A 22,089-nucleotide genomic window follows, 5' to 3' on the forward strand; every position below is an offset into this window, starting at 1 on the left:
GCTTTAGAACAGAAACTGACCTGTGTCTCCTTTAAAATCACAAAATGTAAATGAGAGCTGTAGGAGGGTACAGAAAAAGCAGCCCATAAGGCTGCCCATAAGCAGCCTTTATGTTATTTTCATCCTGAAAACAATAGTAGTGTCTGTGCCCTGCTTACGAATTATTTCACAGACTCATGGGCTTCACTAACTTTGTGTCTGGAGATCTCACCATGACCTTGATTTGAGAATAAGAAGGGCAGAGCCTCTGGATTATTCCTTATTCACATTTATTAGCATGCAGTTTTCTTTCATTTCTTGCCTCTCTCTTTTTAAAAAATGACTTTTTGAATCATTATTTGAACAGAAGGCTATATGTTTTAAATAATAAGAAAAAAAATGAAAAAGAAGGGATCCCTGGGTGGCGCAGCGGTTTGGCGCCTGCCTTTGGCCCAGGGCGCGATCCTGGAGACCCGGGATCGAATCCCACGTTGGGCTCCCAGTGCATGGAGCCTGCTTCTCCCTCTGCCTGTGTCTCTGCCTCTCTCTCTCTCTCTCTCTCTCTCTCTCTCTCTCTCACTATCATAAATAAATAAAAAAATTTAAAAAAAAAGTTGATTCTCAACTTAAAAAAAAAAAAATGAAAAAGAAGAAAGGAATCAATTACCTTAGTAACCTCCTGAAGATAACATTGCTTAACTCTGCTGAACATCATTTCAGACATCTTTGTGTGTCTCCATATAGAAGGACAGATAGAGAGATGATGGCTGAATGAATTATTAGGAAGATATGAGGGGGAAAGAGTGTTTGATAAAATGGGGTCATACCCTTTTTAAGCTCAGGTATTAATTTTAAAGTTTATTTGAATTTAACAGAACAAACACTTAAAGCTGAGGGGAATACCTTAAAATAAATGTTTCTTTACTGTAAAAGATAGTAGTTAACTAAAAGATCAAAGAAAAATAATTAGAAAAACAAAAAAGTTATAAATAACATTCAGAAGTTAGTCGTATTGTTATTATTTCTGCGTTGATTGAGGCCCCAAGAGTTGTAGGCGTTAGGAATCTCACTGCTCCTCTCCTGCCTTTCTTCCCCAACTTCTCACTTGTGAATTTTAACTTGATTGAGGTTTATAGTATTTGCTTTCTGTCCTGCAGTTCTAGTGCTGCCAATTGTTTATTTAGCCTTAGACCATTTAGTTCCTTCTGATTTATTAGATCTGTAATGGTATTGTCACAATTCTGTTTCCTCAGCACTGCAATTTCATTTTTCATTTCATGTGATGTGTTTGCTTTCTTTTAATACGCTCATATTGTTATTTTATATAATGAGGTACTTACGGAAAACTATCAGTTTTTCTTTCAGAATAGGTGCTTTGTCTGTCTTATCTGTCTCTCAGCTATCATATGCTTTCTCTACCCTCCAAATCTATTTCTGTACAAATTAAAGCATATTAGAGTTCTAAGAATTTTGTCAACTCGTTTTCTTTTTCTAACTTTTGCGAGATGAGGTAATTACAGTGGGGTTAGGAGTCTGAGTTCTTGGCCGCCACATTTCACACTTTATAGTATACAGTTCGGATTAGTCGGTTCAGTAAATCATGGAATTTCTTACCTTTTGTTTTTATTAGCTTTTTATTTATTTTGTGCATTATTTAGGGGATAAATTTGCTTGGTTTTGCTTTCACTCTGTCTCTACCTAGAAATCTTTAGGAATTCAACAATTTAAAATACTAACCAGTTTGTTTTTTTTTTAAAGATTTTTTTATTTATTCATTCATGAGAGACACAGAGAGAGAGAGGCAGACATAGGCAGAGGGAGAAGCAGGCTCCATGCAGGGAGCCCGACGTGGGACTCAATCCTGGGTCTCCAGAATCATGCCCTGGCCTGAAGGCGGCGCTAAACCGCTGAGCCACCCGGGCTGCCCTAACCCGTTTTTTTATAGCACTTTACCAGTAAGAATTTTCACCAGTATTTTGTCTTTACTGCCTGCCTCTTCCTCGCCCCATCTCTGTCCTCTCCTCCGTTTTCCGTGCTCCCTCTGCTCCTTCCCTCACTTGTATCTTCTTAACAGATTTTCTTGGCTCCACTTTGAGACTGCAACCAGAATCTGACCACCCTTACCATGTCCCTGACTGCCACCACCTGGTCTGACCTATGACCTCTCACATGGATTGTTCTAGTAACCACACAATTGATGTCTTTCCTCCCTTTAGTCTCCTCCACACAGGAGCCTGCGTGATCCTTTTGAAATGTGACGGCTCTTGTCATTACTATATCTTAATCTCTCCACCTTGTTTCGAGAAAAACCAGAATCCTCACGGTGGCCTGGGGATTTCTTCATGACGGCCCCCACTCTGACTTTTATTTCCTTACATTTTCTTTTCCCACGTTTCATCCTAGCTACTCTGACATAATTATTCTTCTAGTATGTGCTAAATGTACTCCCATGTCAGCATTCCCTCTGGAATGGTCCTCTGTCAGGTTTTTGTACGTTCTCATTTCCTATAGACCTCTGCTCAGATGTCCACAGTGTGACCCTCCCAGCTACTCTGTAATATTCATCCCCCCTCACTCTGGCATTTTCTGGCCTCTTTACCTTACTGTGTTTCTCTCCTGAGTATCTGCCACCACCTGACATGCTCATTGTTTATCTATATATTGTCTGCCTCCCTAGTGAAAATATAAGCTCCATGAGCTTAGGGACTCTGACTGTTCTCTGTAGTACCCCTGACACCTAAACAGTGGCTCATTGTAGTCTCGAAGTAATTATTCATTGAAATGAATGAATGAGGGGCGTCTCGTGGCTCAGATGGTTAAGTGTCTTCCTTTCTTACCTTTTGTTTTTCTCAGCTTTTTATTTATTTTGTGCATTATTTAGGGGACTAAATTTGCTTGGTTTTGCTTTCACTCTGTCTCTACCTAGAAATCTTTAGGAATTCAACAATTTAAAATACTAACCAGTTTTTTTATAGCACTTTACCAGTAAGAATTTTCACCAGTATTTTGTCTTTACTGCCTGCCTCTTCCTCGCCCCATCTCTGTCCTGAGATTTAGCCCCATGTCAGGCTCCCTTCCTCCCCCTTTCCCTCTCCCTCTGCCACTTCCCCTGCTTGTGTTCTCTCTCTGTCAAATAAATAAAATCTTAAAAAAAAAAAAAAAAAGGAATGAATGAGAATTCAGCCAACATCTTCTGATACCAAACCAAAATTATTTGCTTATGTATGTATTTGAAGTTTACATATACACATCGTGGTAGAATGTATTTGCTTCTCTTGTGTGAGGACAGTTGGGATGTTGTTAGCTGTTGTCTGTGGCACAATTTCCATATGTGGTGCTAATTTCAAAAAGTTTTGGTTTAGAGAATATAATTTGATAAATTCTTGATGCTTTAAAATCAGTACAGTCTCCTAAAATACTGAGACAACAGGGGAAACAGCTTCCTACTGAATTAATATAACCAGTAAAAGTGATAGGAAGGTTTGCATAATACACCTTTTCCTCTTGGGGTCTCTAATCATGAAGAAGGAATGTTTGGTATAGTCACATGATTTTCTTGTATTTTAGAAAAGCAAATTGCATGAAATTTAGAAAGTAAACCTTTATTAATATGTGGGTAAAGAATTGAAGTCAGTTACTTCTAAGGGACTGAAATTTCTAAAAATGGTCATTCTGTCTGAGTATAAAGACAATCCCTATAAGAACAAAAGTGTGCTTCTGTCAGATGTGTTCTAATTAAAAATTTAAAGGACATAACAAATGACAAAATAATGTCATAGTCTTGTAACTCTTCTTTTAGATTAAGCCCAGAATGATTTGAAAATGATAAAGCACCCAAAGACTACAAAATGGATTTTTTAAAGTTATGTTCAACATCAGGGGAAAAAATCCAATCAGGAAATGATAGAACCACTGCTTGGGAAAGATGATGTAATATTAATATGCCACAGAAAGAAGGCAGATCTAATCAGCTCCCGTTTTGTTTTGTTTTCATCTTTTCTGTTAGAACAAACAATGATTGGGAACATAATTTTCAGTCCTAAAGTATTATCTTTATATAACTAAAATAAATAGTTACTGATAAAAACATTACTTTTGAAAAGCAGAATCCTCCTCTTTTACCATATTCTCACAGGGAGGGACCTAACATTTTTCAGAAAGGGAAATCACAGTCCCTGCCCTGTTATGGAATTTGTGAGCTATTTGGGGCTAGGTTTGGGTAGGATAGGAAAGCAGAATTATAAGACACTAGGCAGACCTCTGTTGAAGCAAAGGCAAGATAAATGGTAAGATGCACACCTACCTGATAAAGGTATTTCAAATAAGAGAAAAATCCTTATAGGGAAAGCATTAATCTGGGAGGGCTTTATTATGAAGGCAGTTAACCTTGAACTGTTCTTTGAAGACAAGTAAAACATTTTCATTAGAAGAAAGGAGTAAGGAAAACATTTTCAGTAGGGATAGTACAGTAAGAAGAAAAATAGTAATAATCACATTCCTTGACTGCTTACACTGTGTGCAGAACTGTTACCAGGGGCATTAATATTTCAATTATTTGTAAGCTTAATATCTTATTTGATGTCAATTCTGAAGTCCTCTTATTAGTTGTTATGTTCATTTTACAAATGAGAAATTAAGGCATCAGGAACAGCAACAGTCAAGCGCCTGGCACATAGTAAGTGCTCACTCAGTATTTGAAAAGTGAATGAAGGAGCAGGCACACATGCTAAGTCATGCAGCTAAGTCCTCAACTGTAGATTTGACTCCAGCTCACTGTTAACTTGCATGTGAAACAATGAAGTAAGTGAGACATTTGTGTATGGAAATACTATGGATTCAGTCAATGAAGAGGTCTGAAAAACTGATGGATGAAGACCAGTTTGATTGATGAAGTCATAGGAGGAGTTGAGTGTTGAGGAGAGAATTTTGAGCCAGGTTTTTAGAGGTAGTGGTTGGATTTTAAATCCTGCTTTCTGTACTTACTAGTCGTATTACCTCCTCTTTGTACCTCAGTTTTTTGCCAAAAATCTGTAAAATGGGACAGTGATCCTCTCCTAAGAGGAAAGTGGGATTAAGAAGAATAATACATGGCAGGTACTTAGCATGGGCCTAGGCACAGAGTAATACTCAATAAATAACTCTAATAATTATTAGTAGTTGTGGTTCATTAGGAAGGGAAATCACTCAATGAGAATAGTGCAGGGAAATTTGAATCTGGCAGTGGCAGCCAGGGTGAATTAGCAGATGAGAGAGCAGAAGCAGGAATAGAAAGTTGTGGAAGTGTTGTACGTATCAAGTACGGTCTGCAAGAGAGAAGTTTGTATGAATGAGGAAAAGGGGAGAGAGAGTGAACGAATCAGAGAGACACTGTAAGACTAAAAATGTAATGATAAATTTTTTTGGCATTTTACATCTTTTTTGAGAATTCTGAAGTTTTTGTTGACAACTTGTCACTAGAATTAGTACTTAAATGCTTTTATCTCAAGGCTCAAGAATGATGGTGGTTCTGATTATGACATCCTGAATATATTGGCAAAACTTCTTTTTTTCCCTTCTAGCCACGACCAAAATACTATCAGTTCTTTTGCATAGTCTCTTAAAATCTAAAACAGTCCAAGTTTCCTTTTTTTTTTTTTCTTTTCTCCAGGTGAGAAATATGAGCTGATTGAAACCCATTGTCTGTTTTATTTCAGTGCAAGCAGCTTCTGACTCAGTCTGTAGACTCCAACAGAGGGAGCAGGAACGAAAGAAGGTAAAAGTAGATCATTTGGATAATGGGGCCTATAACTCATATTATTAGCAGTTGCTTTGATTTAAAAAAAACTCAATTTGTTTTCTTTATGCAATGATTTAAAAATATTTAAAAATGGCTAATTCATTGAAGATATGTTGAGGTATGAGCACATGATTGCACCATGCATATTTTTATAAGTCAAATTGCAGACCTTTTTTTTTTTTCCTTTTTCAACACTTCCATCTTTTCCCTGAAAGTAGTGTTCATCTGATGGAGAACAAAGAGTAAGACTTTCATATGGAACAAAAAATACCCACCAGATTGGAAATACACATTTTTTCTTTGAGCCTGAAACATTGATGAGCATGTTATATATATTCCTTCTAGAAAAGGAACCATTCATGCCTGTGAATAGGTTATTTAATGAAAAGTCCTAAGAGTATGTGAATCACTTGCTGGGTAGTGCTTTGCTTATTGAGAATATAGCTTAAGTAAATTCAGATGTGGACAAATAGCATAAAAATTTAAGTTCCTGTGATAATTTGCTCTTTTCACTTATAATTTCCAAAAAAATATATTTATAACTTATTCATTGTTCTACACTAATAAAGATATATTTTTAAAGAAATGTTGAAAATATGAAATCACTCTGAATGGAATGCCTTTTCTGTATCAACAAGTGTTGCTATCTCCATTTCTCTGGAATGTGTTGTGGTTAATCTACAATAATAGTTCAGATCTGCACTGTATAAAAATACAGTGGAATAAATAAAGCTTGCCAGAGTTTAAGTTTCTACCCCCTCAGTTCAACTGTAAATATTGATACAGAGTTTTAAAATGCAACAATTTGATGAATTAGGCCTTACTGAAAGGACTCAACATTTCAGGCAGGTGGGAAGACTGCCCAAGAGGAGGAGGGTCCTAGCAGGCTGGGTCAGAGAGCAGAGCCACTGAGCATGTTGATAAAATGGCAAGGTACAGCCATGGCCAGGAAAATCTGTCTGGGTGTAGTACTTGGATAGTGTCCAAAGAGCACTTATGCAGGCACGAGAGCTTAACATGGGCAGTGCCAGACTGGAGAGCAGATATTGCAAGGTGCCACTGGGGAGGAAAGATTTTAGTTTAAGTTTAAGGCTGTTCATACACTCAGGAACTAATGGTCCAGAAGAGGAGTCCCAAACCACTAATGCTAGTATGATGTAGGATAAAGTAACAGCTGTTGGTCAGGTTACAAAGAACTTCATAGGATCTTGGCAAAGGGGTAGTAATAATGTGTGAGGAAAAATGGTGGCATTCCAGCCCAATCTTGGTCAGTGAGTAGGAATTCATTTATTGTAGGGTGAGGGATACAGTGTAGGCAAAGACAAAAGATATGAGAAGTCAGTAGTCTCACATAGCTGTATGTGAGTATCTAAATGGATATTTCTATAGATGATTGTGGAGAATCTTCAGTGCTACATTAAACAATTTGTTGAGGGCACCAGGAGCATTTCTGGTTTTGAGAAACAGAAACACTCTGATAGAGCACTGGCTGCACTGGCTGTTACTTGCTGTAAATAAGCAATTCTCTATATTTTCAAAATAAAAATTAACAGTGTTCTGTGTAGCATGTTACTGTGTGATTTAAGCAGATTCATGTGAATATGCACTGATACATTATTGATCTTTCTTCCTAAGACATTGTCAGAGCAGTTATGATTGTGATAAAATGTCAATTCTTGTCATTCTTGAGCAGAACTAACCTAAAATTAAATTATATTTGGAATAGTTCCTCTTGTCGTTTGGAACTTTTTCACATTTGGTATCTTAACTGTATATAAGTATGAAAATGACCAGCTTAGATGAAAAAATATCTAGAGTCTTCTACTTCTGGTAGTTCCTTTTGTTGGCTAGCTGTATGCCCTTGCATAAATCCCCTTGAGCTTTAAGCTCATTTGCAAAATAAATACCAGTTCTACTTACCAGATAAGTTTTATTATATAATCTATGTGAAACAGCTTTGCAAATTGTATATGACTCCAGATGGAAGGCACAATTTTTCTCCTCCCAGATCGATTTAAGATGCAGGCAGTCACTCTATGGATAAGAGCCCTGCTGTTGTGTCTGTTAGAATTGGTGAATCACTTGAGAATCCCACCCATTCACAGTTTCATAAATTAAAAGGTACTAAGATACTGTACCACGGTTTGAATAAAAACGGCCTCAGGAAATAAAGTTCTTAGATTATGTTAGTCTTAAATATATTATAGGTATTATGTCAGAGAATATTACTAAACTTTTGAATGTGGAATATACATTAAAAATTAGTATTTTAGAATGTTCTAAAGTGTGTTTCACTTAGAATTAGTATGGCATTTATGAAACCTACATGTATAAGAATCCACTCTGATTATTTTCTTTTTTCAAGATAATTTAATAAAATAAACCAGGTGAATGTTACACAAAGTGCATTATCAGAGCTCAGAGAAAAGTAAAAATTCTTTATATTTTGCAGGTCAATCTTTTTTAGTGCTCGTATAGTTAGTAGAACATTTGAAATATGTATTACAGACTTTCTGGTTTTTGCTGAAACTGACATGGTAGAGATTTCAGATCACATATATATATATATAAAAGATACAGACATGAAGCTTCATTTTTCATCTGGCAAATGTGTACAAAGCAAAATTGACCTCTAGCTGCGTTTTACAGTCTAATGTTAATTGTTGCCCTTGGTTATACTGTTGGCTACATTTTATATATTTGAATGGTTCTCAGAACAAAGAAAGATGGGAGTAGTAATGGAATAAAATAGACTATTGCCATTAATCTTTAATTCTTTTATGTCAAGACAATTTGTGGAATTCTGTGGGAAGTAAATTATGATAAACGTCATTCATCCAAATTATACTTCCCACAATTGATACCTAAAAGTACATTCAGAAGAACAATAAATGCACATTCCCCAGTTGTTTGACATGTGTCTTGAAAACTACCCACTAGTACAAAGTTGCATTTTGAAAGCTGGCATTAAAAGTAGTGAAATGAAAATACAACTAGTTTAGAAAATTCACTGACTCTTAAAAATATACCACTGAAGGAAATGAGCTGTGAATATCTGTCAGTAGTTTAAACTTAGGTTCATGCACACATGTCAACTTTAGAAGCCACATTCAACCAGACTAGAGATAATAATAAAGTAAATATGGATCCTTTGATTCATCTTGTCTGCAGATATTTACTAGATTTAGTTATACTCCTGCATGATTTTTTTCATGAAAGCAACAAAATAGCACATACATTGTTTGTGATAGAATCTGAAAATACAAAGGAATAGATCAGTATGTAGTAGTCTGTTTAAAGTTGTTACTGACGGCTGTTATTCTGAGACTTTTTACGAAAGTAAATTCTGTTTTATTTATTGGTGTAAGTCCTAGCTAAAATTAATGACAGCATATTACTGATAGATGTTTGAAAGGGCCTCTTAGGCCTTAGTTGGCTTATTCAGAGTTTCCCTGTAGACCAGGGTTTCTCAAACTCTGCCCTCTGGACATTTTGGAACAGATAATTCTTTGTTGTGGAGGCTGGCCTCTACTTTGTAGGATGTTTAGCTGCATCGTTGGCTTTTACCCACTAGATACCTATAGCACTTCCCCCTAACCTGTGCTGTGATGACCAAAAATTTGAGGGACAAGAGGGTTATAATACACCCCCCACCCCACCCCCCAGTTAAGAATCACTTAAAATTTTGTGCTTATTATGTATCCCAGAGTTCATTTATAGACCCATTCCTAGACACAGGTTAGCCTCAGGATTGGCTTCTCTTTGAATGTATCTCTAATGAGATATATGTAAGCCATTTTTTTATTACTATTTCTTTCTCTCTTGTAGAAAGAGACAAAATCATCACAGCTAAATACTCTCTGTACATGGTTGTAGCTCATTTATAAACTTTCTCTTCATTTTCTTTTAAAGTTGGCATTTTTCTAATTTTATCTTAAAAGCAAATGTATCCACTCATTTAAGAATGAAATTAATTCATTTAGAAAGGACCCTCTGAAACCTGATTTGAGAATTTTTTTGTTGTGGTAAAATACATACAACATAAAATTTACCTTTTTTATTATTTTTAAGTGTACAGTTCTGTGACATTAAGTACATTGACATTTCTCTACAACCATCACTACCATCCATTTCCAGAACTTTTCATCTTCCCCAATGAGACTCTGTACCCATTAAACACTAACTCCCCCTTCCCCCTCCCTTTATTCTTGGCAACCACCATTCCACTTCCTGTCTTTAATTTGAGTAGTCTAGGTATCTGTTCTAAGTGGAATCATACAACATTTATCTTTTTGCCACTGACTTATTTCTTTAATATAGTGTCTTCAGGGTTCATCAGTGTTGTAGCCAGTATCAGAATTTCATTCCTTTTTAAGAATGACTAGTATTCTTTTATATGTATAGTCCATATTTTACATATCCCTTCATTTGTCTATGGATAGTTGGATTACTTCCACATTTTCACTGTTGTGAATAATATTGCTATTATCTTGAGTGTACACCTATTTGTTTAAACCCCTGCCTCCAGTTCTTTTGAGTGTATAATCAGAAGTAGAATTACTGGATGAAATGGTAATGCTATTTTTAATTTTCTGAGGAACTACCATCCTGTTTTCCACGTTCGCATCATTCTGTATTCCCATCTGCAGTGTGCAAGTGTTCCATTTTCCCTACATCCTTGTCAACACTTGTTATTTTCTGTTTCTTTGGTAGTAGCAGTCCCAATGGGTGTAAGGTGGTATCTTACTGTGATTTTGATTTGCATTTCCTTTTTTTTTTAAGATTTTATTTATTTATTTATTCAAGAGACACAGAGAGGCAGAGACACGGGCAGAGGGAGAAGCAGGCTCTCCATGGGGAGCCTGATGTCAGGACTCAGTCCCTGGACCCTGGGATCATGCCCTGAGCTGAAAGCAGACACTCAACTACTGAGCAACCCAGGTGTCCCTTGCATTTCTTTTAATGATTAGTGATGTTGAGTATTTTTTTCCTTTGCTTATTGGCTATTTGTGTATCTTCTTTGTAGAAATATTCATTCAAGCTCTTTGCCTATTTTTGGATCAGGTTATTTGGTTTTACTGTTGTTGAGTTTGTAGGAATTCTTTACATTTTGGATATTAACCTCTTACGATATATATGATTTGCAAATACTTCCTCCCATACTGTGGATTGACTTTTACTCTGTTGATAGTATCCTTTGATGCACAAAAGTTTTTAATTTTGATGAAGTTCAATTTATCTATTTTTACTTTTGTTGCCTGTACTTTTGGTGGGATAGCCAAGAAATCATTGCCAAATCCAACGTCATGGTGCTTTCCTTCTGTTATCTTCTAAGAATTTTATGTTTTAGGACTTAGATTTAGATCTTTGACCTATTTTGAGTTTATTTTTGTATGTGATGCAAGGTATAAGAGTCTGTTTTCACTTTTTATTTGTATATGGTTATACATTTTCCCAGCACCATATATCCTTCCAAGAGGAGGATGCATGTCATACCATGCCACATAGGACCATATGAGGAAGCATCAAGGTTAGTCGGGGGGTGGGAGGCGGAACTGGTTATTTATGGTTTCAGCAGGAAGGGACATGTAACAGGCAATGTTTAGCAGGCTTAAGATTGGCTAATTTGAATAATTTTAGCACACTCTGGGGGATAGGGGTTGTCCCTAGCTGTCTGGCCTTGTGTAATTAAGACAAGTAGATAGTGGCCAATAAAGGTGGTTGGGGTATAGGCTCTGGATTGATTGACTTATATAAAAGGTACACTCACAGGGGAGTCATGAGTCCTATTTCTAGGAATAGTCTAGCCTGGGAAGCACAGTCTTTCCAGGGTTAGCGAGGCCCCAGATATTAAAGCCTTATGAATACATGGTTAATACAGTGTGAGACCTCCAACTTCCTTCTTTTTTCAGGATTGTTTGGGCTTCTTGGTGTCACTTGAGATTTCATATGACTTTTAGGATGACTTCTATTTCTGTTAAATAGATGAATTTAATAGATGACTTCTATTTCTGTTAAAAAAATAAAAAACACCAAAACATTATTGGGATTTTAATAGGGATGCCATTAACCCTGCAGATCACTTTGGATAGTACTGACATCTTAACAATATTAAGTCTTCCAATCCATGAACATGAGACTTATGTCTTTATTTTTTAGGAATATTTTCTAGTTATCAGTGTATAAGTCTTTTGCCTCCTTGGTTAAATTCATTTCTAAATACTCTTTTCAATACTATTGTAAATAGAATTTTCTTAATATCCTTTTTGGATTATTCATCATTAGTATATGGAAATGCAACTGATTTTTGAGTGTTAATTTTGTATCCTACAGATTTGCTGAATTTGTTCATTCTAGTAGGTTTTTTTGTGAAACCTTACGGTTTTCTACATACAAGACTATGCTGTCTATAAGCACAGATAATTTTATTTCTCCAATTTGGGTGCCTTCTTTTTTTTCTCTCCTAATTGCCCTAGCTAGGACTTCTTTTTTTTTTTTTTTTTTTAAGATTTATTTATTCATTCATTCAGAGAGAGTGAGGAGAGAGGCAGAGACACAGGCAGAGGGAGAAGCAGGCTCCACGCAGGAAGCCCGATATGGGACTCGATCCCGGGTCTCCAGGATCACACCCTGGGCTGCAGGCGGCGCTAAACCGCTGCGCCACCGGGGCTGCCCTAGGACTTCTAAAACTATGTTGAGTAGAAGTGACAAAAGCAAAATTTTGTTGTCTCCTTCCTGATATTAGAGGGAAAACTTTCAGTTTTTTGCCATTGTATATAATGCTAGCTGTGAGTTTTTACATATTTGCCTTTATTCTGTTGAGATAGTTTCCTTCTATAACTAGTTGTGGAATGTTTTTATCATGGAAGGATCTTGAACTTGGGATAAATATGTTTTCTGCATTAGGTTGAGATGGTTGTGTTTTTTTTTTCCCTTCATTCTATTGATGTGTAATATATTTTACTCATTGAGTCTCATGTGTTTTAAACAATCCTTACATTCCAAGAACAAAATAGTCTATGACCCTTTTAATATGCAGTTGAAGTCAGATTGCTAGTAATTTATTGAGGATTTTATATCAGTATTTATCAGAAATATTGATCTGCACTTCTTTTTTCTTACATTGCCTTTGTCTGGCTTTGGTCTCAGTACATTTCAGGCCTCATAGAATGAGTTGGGAAGTCTTTCCTCCTAGTCAAATTTTTTGAAGAGTTTGAGAAGGATTAGTATTAATTCTTCTTTAAATGTTTGGTAGAATTCACCAGTAAACTCATCTGGTTCTGGAATGACTTGATTTTTAATACCACATGCTTTCATATTTTCTCTTCTTAGAAAAACTATTTCAAAGTTAGTTGCACTTTGTTTTGAAAATTAGTGGAAGCCCCACATATAAATCCCAAAGTGGCTTATAGTGTGTGCCTGTAGACTTTTTTTTTCTGCCTATTCAGGCATATTCAGTTAGTTTTTTTAAATCTCTTAATTACTTTTGAAATTGAAATGTGAAATACTTGTTAGTTTCTGTCATTTTTAAAAAACATTGCCAATCCTAAGAGCCTAATAATTTAGTATAGTTGGTTTAAACGGCATTGTATAGCAAAAAGAGTAGAAAACTGGAGTTTTACTCTTGATTCTACCCTGTTCTCACTGTGTGTGTGACTTTTGGAAATATGTCTATATAGGAACAGTATATGTACCATATTTGACACCTAGAACAGACCATTTTTTAACACTTCCCCCAACAAAATTATGTTTAATAATAAGCCTGATATTAAAGAATAATGACAAGAACAAAAATGCAGGTGGTGGTGTTTTTAACTTCATGTATGTAGTCACACCAGTAAAAAAATTTAAAAAGTACTGTCACACCAGAGAAAAAGTAAGAGATTAATAAATTTAAGTATATTGATTAGTTTTGGGGGGGGAAAAACTGTTATTTACGTATTGGTCTATTATGGTAATGAGTAATAATATTATAGTTTGCTTTTGATTCTTATGCAGATTTGTTAATAACATCAGATTTGACCTTTGACTATTCAAATTAGATAAATAGTATAGACAGATTTATTAATCTAGTTTGACTCACAGTTCATTAAAAATGCTTTTTTTAATTATGATTTTGAAAAATTTCTTTCACATGAAGCAATAGATACATAGTTCAGGAAAGTTTTAAGTATAAGAAAAAGTCTGGAAGAGCTTCATAAAAATGACATGTCACAATAAATTCCAGAAATTGCAATACTGTCTTTGTTCTTTGGCAATCATTCTAGTGGCTCCCAGTATCCCCACAGGATAAAAAATTTTAAGTACAAATAAAAACATATGCAAATTTAATTATTAAAAAATAGTAATATAGAATAATGGATTTGAACTGATTCACATTTTATTTCCATTTGCTCTACCATCATTGTTTAAGTCAATAAAATTTATTACCCAGGAATTAGAGGGGCTGAATGGCCTAAAGAAAACTGAAATGATTCTGGACTCTTTGGAATTTACATTTGAAATAAACATGTATAGCCGACTTCATCTTGGTGCAGGACTGGCTATGTAACTGGAAGTCCTCTAAATTAACTTCAGTGTAAAATACAAAATTTATTAAAGGATAAACAATAAAAATGTGTTAATTAGAAACATTAAAATTCAACAGTAACCAATTGTTTAGAGCTTTAGACTAAGGAAAGATTTTTGGTTTAGGAGTATTTTATCACCTACATTTTTCAGTATTGTCAGTGCCTGGTAATGATAAAAAACAGTCTTTCATTTGTTTGTGTCATTGATTTAAATTCTATACAGACAATACACCCTCTTATTGCTTGCACCCAGGGCAGAGCTCTCCCACCCTCCTGCTGCTGCTGTGCCCCTGGTACATATTGTATCATTACTGAAGAGGGAAAGCTGCAGACCATCCTGTGTAATGTGACTTCATTTTGTTGTTGTTAAAGAAATATGTTTGTACAAACATCAGGAAATAATCTTTAGTACTCATGAACTATTAATAATACCAGGAAAAAGGATACTAGAGAAAGGATTTGGTATGTATGTAGGGGAGCTATGACATCCTATCAGACTTGTATGAAGCTATTTGAATATAACTGTAATTAGATGGGATCATTGTTTTTCAAATGAGGAACACCTATTCCAGACTAAATCTCATGTAGGACCCCATTTCTTGAATATAAATGCAGAATTGCTGTTGCCGAAAGTGATGTGCACAGGTGATGATGGTCTACAGCTCTCTTAGTATTTACAAAAGATTTTTCCTTATTTCTGAGAGTTCTTTGTAGGTATGAACAAATTCATTGGTACATCAGGCTAAATCATTGGATTTAGTGACTTCCTCATGTGTGAACTGGGGTGCACACCGACTTGAGAAGGGCTTCAGTGGAGTTGAGGAAGTATTGTGGCAGACGGTTAGGAGGCGGCGTATGTGCTGCTTTCGATTAAGCAGCTGCTCAACTCCTTGTCATTCTATTCAAGGAAGTTACAGCTGAGCCAGACTGCATTTCCCTGCATTTTGAGTAGCTGTACCCTAGGATAACCTTCACTCCTGTCGGCTTAGAATACTCTTAATTTTTTGTCTAGGTGATTTGTAATATACAGATAATTGGGGATTTTTCTGCTGTTACATACATTAAAACCTTGTGTGTCTAGGAATGTTAGAAAAATGAATCATTCCATCTAGCCAAGTTTATCACAAAGCTGAGGTTTTATCTTCTTCAGGCACACCACTTTTATAACTTTATTTTGGGTAGAAATCTTTAAAAATATATTTCATACTTTTCTAGTTTTCACAAAAAATGTATTAAATATTATAGGCTAAATTTCTTTATGAATTAAGAATTGTTGAGAATAGGCAGTTTTACATTATGGTGAATATGGGGGGTGGTCCTCAGGGAATTAAAGAGAATGAGAGTGTGTTTCTCTGTACCAAATGCCCTCAAATACTATGTGTTTTAAGTTTTGTTTTTTTTTTTTTTTAAGTTTTTGTATCTGTGTTCTCCTTCCCCATAAGGCTGATGACTATAATTTCTTCCTATCTCATTTATCAGCATTTTTTTTCTAATTGTGACTTTTAATATAGTATACTTTTGGAACCAGTTAATTAACATAGAACTGTGTGTAAAGTAAGTCGATTCAGAATCAGAAGAGCTTTTCACAAATACTACAGTATTTGTAATTGGACTTGTTGGTATCTTTTTTTTTTTCTTTTGATAGTTTAAAAGTCTTACCATATAGTTCTCAACTAAGTTTCAGGTAGATGTTATTTCCAGGAAGTCAGATTTTATTTATGTAAAGATTGTGGTATTGTCAGTATACATGAATGTATAAACTGCCCCTTTTTTCTTTACTGTTTGTTAAGAAGAATGCAAGATTATGTAGCACTTGCTGTTATTGAAACTGAGAGGCTAAGATAAAATAAAAGTGACTTCAAGAACTTGATCAGAAAGCAAAACTAGGGGCAGCCGCCCGGGTGGCTTAGTGGTTTAGCACCGCCTTCAGCCCAGGGCCTGATCCTTGAGACCCAGGATCGAGTCCCATGTCGGGCTCCCTGCATGGAGCCTGCCTCTGCCTGTGTCTCTGCCTCTTTCTCTCTCTCTCTCTCTCTCTCTCTCTCTCTCTTTCTCTTTCTCTTTCTCTCTCCCCTCTCATGAATAAATAAATAATCTTAAAAAAGAAAAAAGAAAGCAAAACTAGATTTTCAACTGAGTTAGAGAGTAGTCAGCATTCAGCTTCTTTTCACCTGAACTGTGAGGCCAAGAACTGATCTATCATATTTGCAAAAGCTTAGAACTACAAAATAAACATGATGATATTTAGTGACATCCTAAAGTCTTTTTTTAGAGCCAGATGGTAAATAGTAGAATCATCAAGGAAGATTGAATTCAGTTTAGGAGTGAGAAGGGAAACTCACTTTTATTTGAGTTGCCTGTATTGTTCAAATTATTAGAAGACTCTATTGCTTAAATTAAATTACAAAATTAGGAGCACCTAGGTGGCACAGTCTCAAATTAAGTGTCTGCCTTTGGCTCAGGTCATGATCTCAGGGTTCTGAGATGGAGCCCCACATCGGGCTCACTGCTCTTTGAGGAGCCTGCTTCTGCTTCTCCCTCTGCCTCCCCATCTGTGCATGCGTGCTCTCTCTCTCTCTCTCTCTCAAAAAATAAAATCTTTTAAAAAATTTATTAAAATTAAATGACAAAAAATGGAGAGGATAAAAAGTGTTTGATCTTCCTTTTAGATGTTTTGCTTATAATTTGTATAATAATGATAATTAATTTTCATTAAGTTCCACAGGCACTGAGCTAGGAACTTGACATGTATTACCCCTGGTCTTCATAAATATTTATTTATTGAGTGTAAAGTATTATTTTCCTCATTTTAAAGTTAAAGAAACTTTAACTTGCTCAGGGTCATGCAGCTGGTAGCAAATGAACCAGAATTTGAAGTGACGTTTATATGCCTCCCAAATCTTCATTTTTCCATTGAGTTGCACTGGAAAAAGTGCTCTCTGGTGGGAAATGGAATCAGGGTTGTTGCCTTGTGGTCCAAATCACAGGGTCGGCTGAGCCAATTATGGTGCATATCTTAAAAGAATAAAAAGAAAAGAAAAATCTATTAAATAGCATCTGAGTGTGCATAATTTTTCTGTACTTATTAAATAATTTACAGCTAAAACAGGATCCTATTTTGAGGAAGTTTATTTTCATCTTCTCTCTTTAGTCTGACTGTGGCTTTTCTCTTAGAATATAATAGTTTTTGCCAAAGTTCCATGAAAAGAGTTTAACAAACTCTTCATGTTTTATTCATCTTTTGGAGAATTACAGTCCATGAAGCTGTAAAGTTAAAAAGTAAAGTTTTGAGTTTTGTTTAACCTATTTCCCAAATGTATTGCATCAGCAAACCCCTCCCTAACCCTCTCCCCCTCACTGTAGAGCCTATGCGGATCCCAGGGGTCTGAGGCCCATATTGTAAGGGAATGTTTGACTTTAACACAAACTTCAGACTCACTTCAACCTCTTTTCACTTGGAAAGCCTCTGTGCAGAGGAACAGCTGATCAGATTGGCTGAAAGAGCTCTCACAATAGTTGTTTTTGTCTTGTGAAAGAGACTTCTAGCTACCTGTGTAAACCTTCCTCTGGAAAGATCCAGTTTGCACTTTGGATAGAAAAGGCATAGATCGGGTGTCATGGAGACCTAAGTTTGAATCAAAAACGTAATAGCTGAGTGACCATGGAGACATACATTTAGTGTCCTTTTCACCTTAATATCTTTATCTGTAAAATGAAAATAATGTAATTTTATAAGAGCAGTTTTTAGGAGTAGATGAGATACGCAGAACAGCTAGCAAAAATGTGCATTTCATAGATACTTGGAGAACGATGGATTATCCATCCACTTTTCATCATGCTTATCATGTCAGATGAAAGAGAAAATGGAGCAGCAAGGACATTATGACAGCAGGAAAGCACAGTTTCCATTTTTTTCCTAGCTATCTTTTTGGTATGACCAAGCATCTGGGCACCAGTATCTGAGTATAGTAGGTGTCCTCTTTTCATGAGCATTTCTAGAATTTATCATGACTTCGGGTGCTTTATAACTTTTTATGGTTTGTATCTGTCACAAGTTTTTTTTTGTTTTTTGTTTAATAGGATTTAGTCTGTATCAAAACTTCTAAAGACATGTATGTGGGACATTTAAAGGCAGGGATATAAAGTCATTTTTCATACTCTTCCTGTTTAGCTCCTCTTTGTTGTATAATAATTGAAGATAATTCTTGAAATTGTACTAAGCTTATGTCTTTTTCACTTATACATTATTTTATCTTTATTGTGGTACTCAAAATAAAATTTTTTCTTCTTCATATTGAAATAGTAAGAAACATCTCAAGAAGAGCTGAAGATAGTTGCACAGATGCTTTTGGTGTTCATTTGCTTTAAGGAACGGAGCTGAGCCAGAAGGGGTGTCTTGAGCTCTTGTCCAATGATTAATCTATGCATTTTTAGTGCATCTAAAAAATATTTTATGTAAGACACGTACTTTACTTTCTCATAATAATGATTTTTTTGGTATATATTCTTTAAGCTTGGTTTTTAAATTACTTACAGTTACATGGAATTTGAGGAGAAATAAAGGCATGAAAATTTACCTGGATTGTGTTTGATTTTATCATTTAAAGATATTTGACATTATTGAAATTTCAAAAATATGATTACCCATCCATGTTCAGTCATAGTAAGAGAAGCCCTAGATGTTTCTAATTTATTAGTCATGTTCTTGTTGGACATTAAAACTGTAATGTAGTTTTAGCATTGTGACTTTCAAATTGATTGCTGTAGTAACCAAATATCAAGAGGTAAAATTATGTTTGTCTCTTCTGCATAGAAGAATAATTGTCTGGAAATGTTATATGATTTTCAAATTTCTTTTCTCAGATTCTTAATGACCATTTAATAGCTAGTGAAAAACAGCATATAATCCAGTGGGAAGATTTCATGAAAGAACAACACAACAAACAGGCTGAAGTGGATGAAGAACACAGAAAAGCCATGGAGAGGCTTAAAGAACAGTATGCCGAGATGGAGAAGGACCTAGCAAAATTTTCCACCTTTTAAGAACTTTAACCACAACGGTGACAAATTAATAAGAGAACATTGAGTTCCCTGCAAAAAACTGTTGCCACCAAACCATTTAGCCTCTGCTTCAAGCTTAGCAATATATTCAGTGGCACTCTTATATCAGAAAAAAGAAAGTTCTACTAGTCTTTAGACTCTAAGTGTTTAATAGAAGAAGAGTGCTACATCTTCCCAGTTTTAAGTGCCTATATATGATTATTTGAATGGGGAGGAGTAAGAGGAAAAATGAGATAAATTTGCTTTTTGTTAATCAGAATTGGGTCTTTTCCATTGATTATCTCAGAGGACTGTAAGTATAGACTTATTAGAAAAATGATTTAATTCATTCTCACACAGGGTGAATATTAGTTATTGTGGCTTAGAAGGCGGATGTAATAGCTGCCTGTCATAATGTCCTTGGCTATTATAAGAATATATACAGTATTATTCCATGGGCAATGTGGACAAAAACAACTGTCTTTGGAGCAGAGATCACATTTAAGAGAGGCAAGTGTCAAAACCTTTTCTCTACTGAAGCAAAGATGGCCACGTTGGTCTTTGAATTGCCCATTGGGAAAGGTTACAGATTTTGCAGTACAGCATAATACCATGTGTTTCACTGAATGACAAAACACACTTGTTAAGTTTTGTGGCCTTCCAGCACTTAATATTTTCAGCTTTTAAAATATACTTAGAAGGAAAAGCTTACCAAAAATATACTTGACGTTCAGCCTTTCCAAGAACCATAATCTTGTCCATAGTATTTACCTCATTTTTGTCTGTTTTGCTGTGGGTAAGCTTTGTAAGATAAATAATGTCTATACATGTTTCAACTGTTTAATGAGTAATCAGCAAAATCTGCCAAGGAGTCCCTCTGGAACCATATAAAGATTCTGGCTCTGAATAAACCAGAAGTGTTTGCCCACATGGCAAATGATCCATGTTAAATGTAAATCCTTTTTTAGTGTTTAACGTCTGTTCTCATAAGCAGGTGTATTATGATAAAACATGTACCAATTCTGTCATCACTGTGATCTTTAAAAAAATCTGCATTTAATAGTCTAATTAAGGAACTAAGTTGATTTTTTTATTTGCCGTAAACCAAGCAAAATTAAATGCAATAATTTCTGAGACTTATGACAAATGAATTGGAGGTATGGATAAATCTTTCAAATATTTTTTACTGCTCTTCAGTAAAGAAAAGCACAAGAAAATACCCAACTCTCTTGTGTTATCTCAGCGTTGCTACTGCAGAAAAGTGACAATGCTTACTTGTGTAAATTTATGGCTTACTGTCAAAGCTTCATTCTTGGCTGCATGTTGAAAATGTGATTAAAGTTAATAGAGGAGATGAAATAAGTATTTGAGATTTCTTTCAATAACACTGAACTTCTGCCAACTTTCTCTGTCCGCTACTGTAGGCTTGACAGGTTCATCAATCATTCTCTGGTACCTGGACTAAAAAAAGAGCACTTGCTGACACTAAGGCATGTTGGAATTTTCTTAATTCTCTTTCAGTGGATGGAAAAAAATAAGACCGTACTTCCAAAAATAGCCCACACATGAAAAGGGAGGGGAACCTTAAATGAAAATTCTCTTTGTACTGTAGGCAGTGTTTGGAATGCTATTAATTGCCAACGCACCATTTGAACAGATGTTATAACCAAGAAGTCAGGACTCTGTGTGAGAGCAAATGTGCTCTTAACTGTGGTTACTCCACTTGTGCAGCAAAGGTTTCTGATGGTATATGTTCCTGTCATATGAATAATAAATACCATACAAGGTTGTATATTTTATATGAGGTTCTAAAGGACTTCCTAAACCAAAATAAATTGGTAGGCTTTTTGAACCATAAACATTAAGACAGTAAATTCTTCCTTTGTAACCTTGTTAGCTCATCAGCATAGTGTATAAATAGGATAGTTGATTTGCCTTCCCCTTAATATTTTCACTTATATTTCACAGTTTCCAAATCATTTTTGATATTTTATTTACATATAAAAATCAACTTTAGTAATTACATAATTTACAACATTTCTGTTTATGCTGTTGAGCACAGATAATATGGGTTCTGTGTAGCTCACAGGATTATTTTGTAATGAGCAAGTGAAGTAATGTTCTGGCCTTTTAAAGTACTATAGAAATATTTATTTTTAAGGTCTGAGTATTGTCCTTTTTTTTTTTTTTTTGACTTACATGTTTGTGGGGTTTTTTTTTTTTTTTTCACTTCTTAACCTGTAGATTTTTAAATTGTTCTTGTTGATTTAAGCTTCAGTTGGATTGTGGTTAGAGAATAGGTTGGTATAAGACCTATACATTGAAATGTGTTGTCTTATGACCTGTAAAGTATTGTTAATTTTTGTGTTTCATTAGTCCTTAACATAATAGTGTTTTCTAGTTGTTGGGTATCCATTAGACCAAACTTACTCTGTTGTTTTCCTTCCGTGTAATCCCTGAGATGTGTTGAAATTTCCTATACTAGTGAATTTTCTAATTCTTCCTGTAATTCTATCAAAATTTTTTCCTATATTTTGTAGCTTTGTTATTAGGTACATAACAATTTTAGAATTTTTTTTCTATCTAATCCATTTAAATTTGTTGAAACTATTAATGTATTAGGACTCATTTGTATCATCTTTTGTGCTTTTTGTTCTACCTTTTCTGTTTCCTCACTGCCTATTGTGTTGGTTTTTGTTTTCTTTTGCTTTCTTGAAGATTAAT

The 22,089-nt window shown here is 35.2% G+C and overlaps 1 protein-coding gene across 1 annotated transcript in view; it reads left to right on the plus strand.

Annotated features, from left to right (window-relative positions):
• The window catches only part of BLOC1S5 (biogenesis of lysosomal organelles complex 1 subunit 5), a 46,356-nt gene extending 24,848 nt beyond the window's left edge, over positions 1-21,508 (plus strand). The window contains exons 4-5 of the mRNA XM_055321843.1: positions 5,673-5,731; positions 19,189-21,508. Of these exons, the coding sequence (XP_055177818.1) occupies positions 5,673-5,731; positions 19,189-19,368 (239 nt within the window). The 3' untranslated portion in view covers positions 19,369-21,508. The remainder of the gene's footprint in view (positions 1-5,672; positions 5,732-19,188) is intronic.
• The last annotated feature ends 581 nt before the right edge of the window (positions 21,509-22,089 follow it).

Source organism: Nyctereutes procyonoides, unplaced genomic scaffold (assembly GCF_905146905.1).
Source record: "Nyctereutes procyonoides isolate TBG_1078 unplaced genomic scaffold, NYPRO_anot_genome, whole genome shotgun sequence".
In the NCBI taxonomy this organism is placed as follows: Eukaryota; Metazoa; Chordata; class Mammalia; order Carnivora; family Canidae; genus Nyctereutes; species Nyctereutes procyonoides.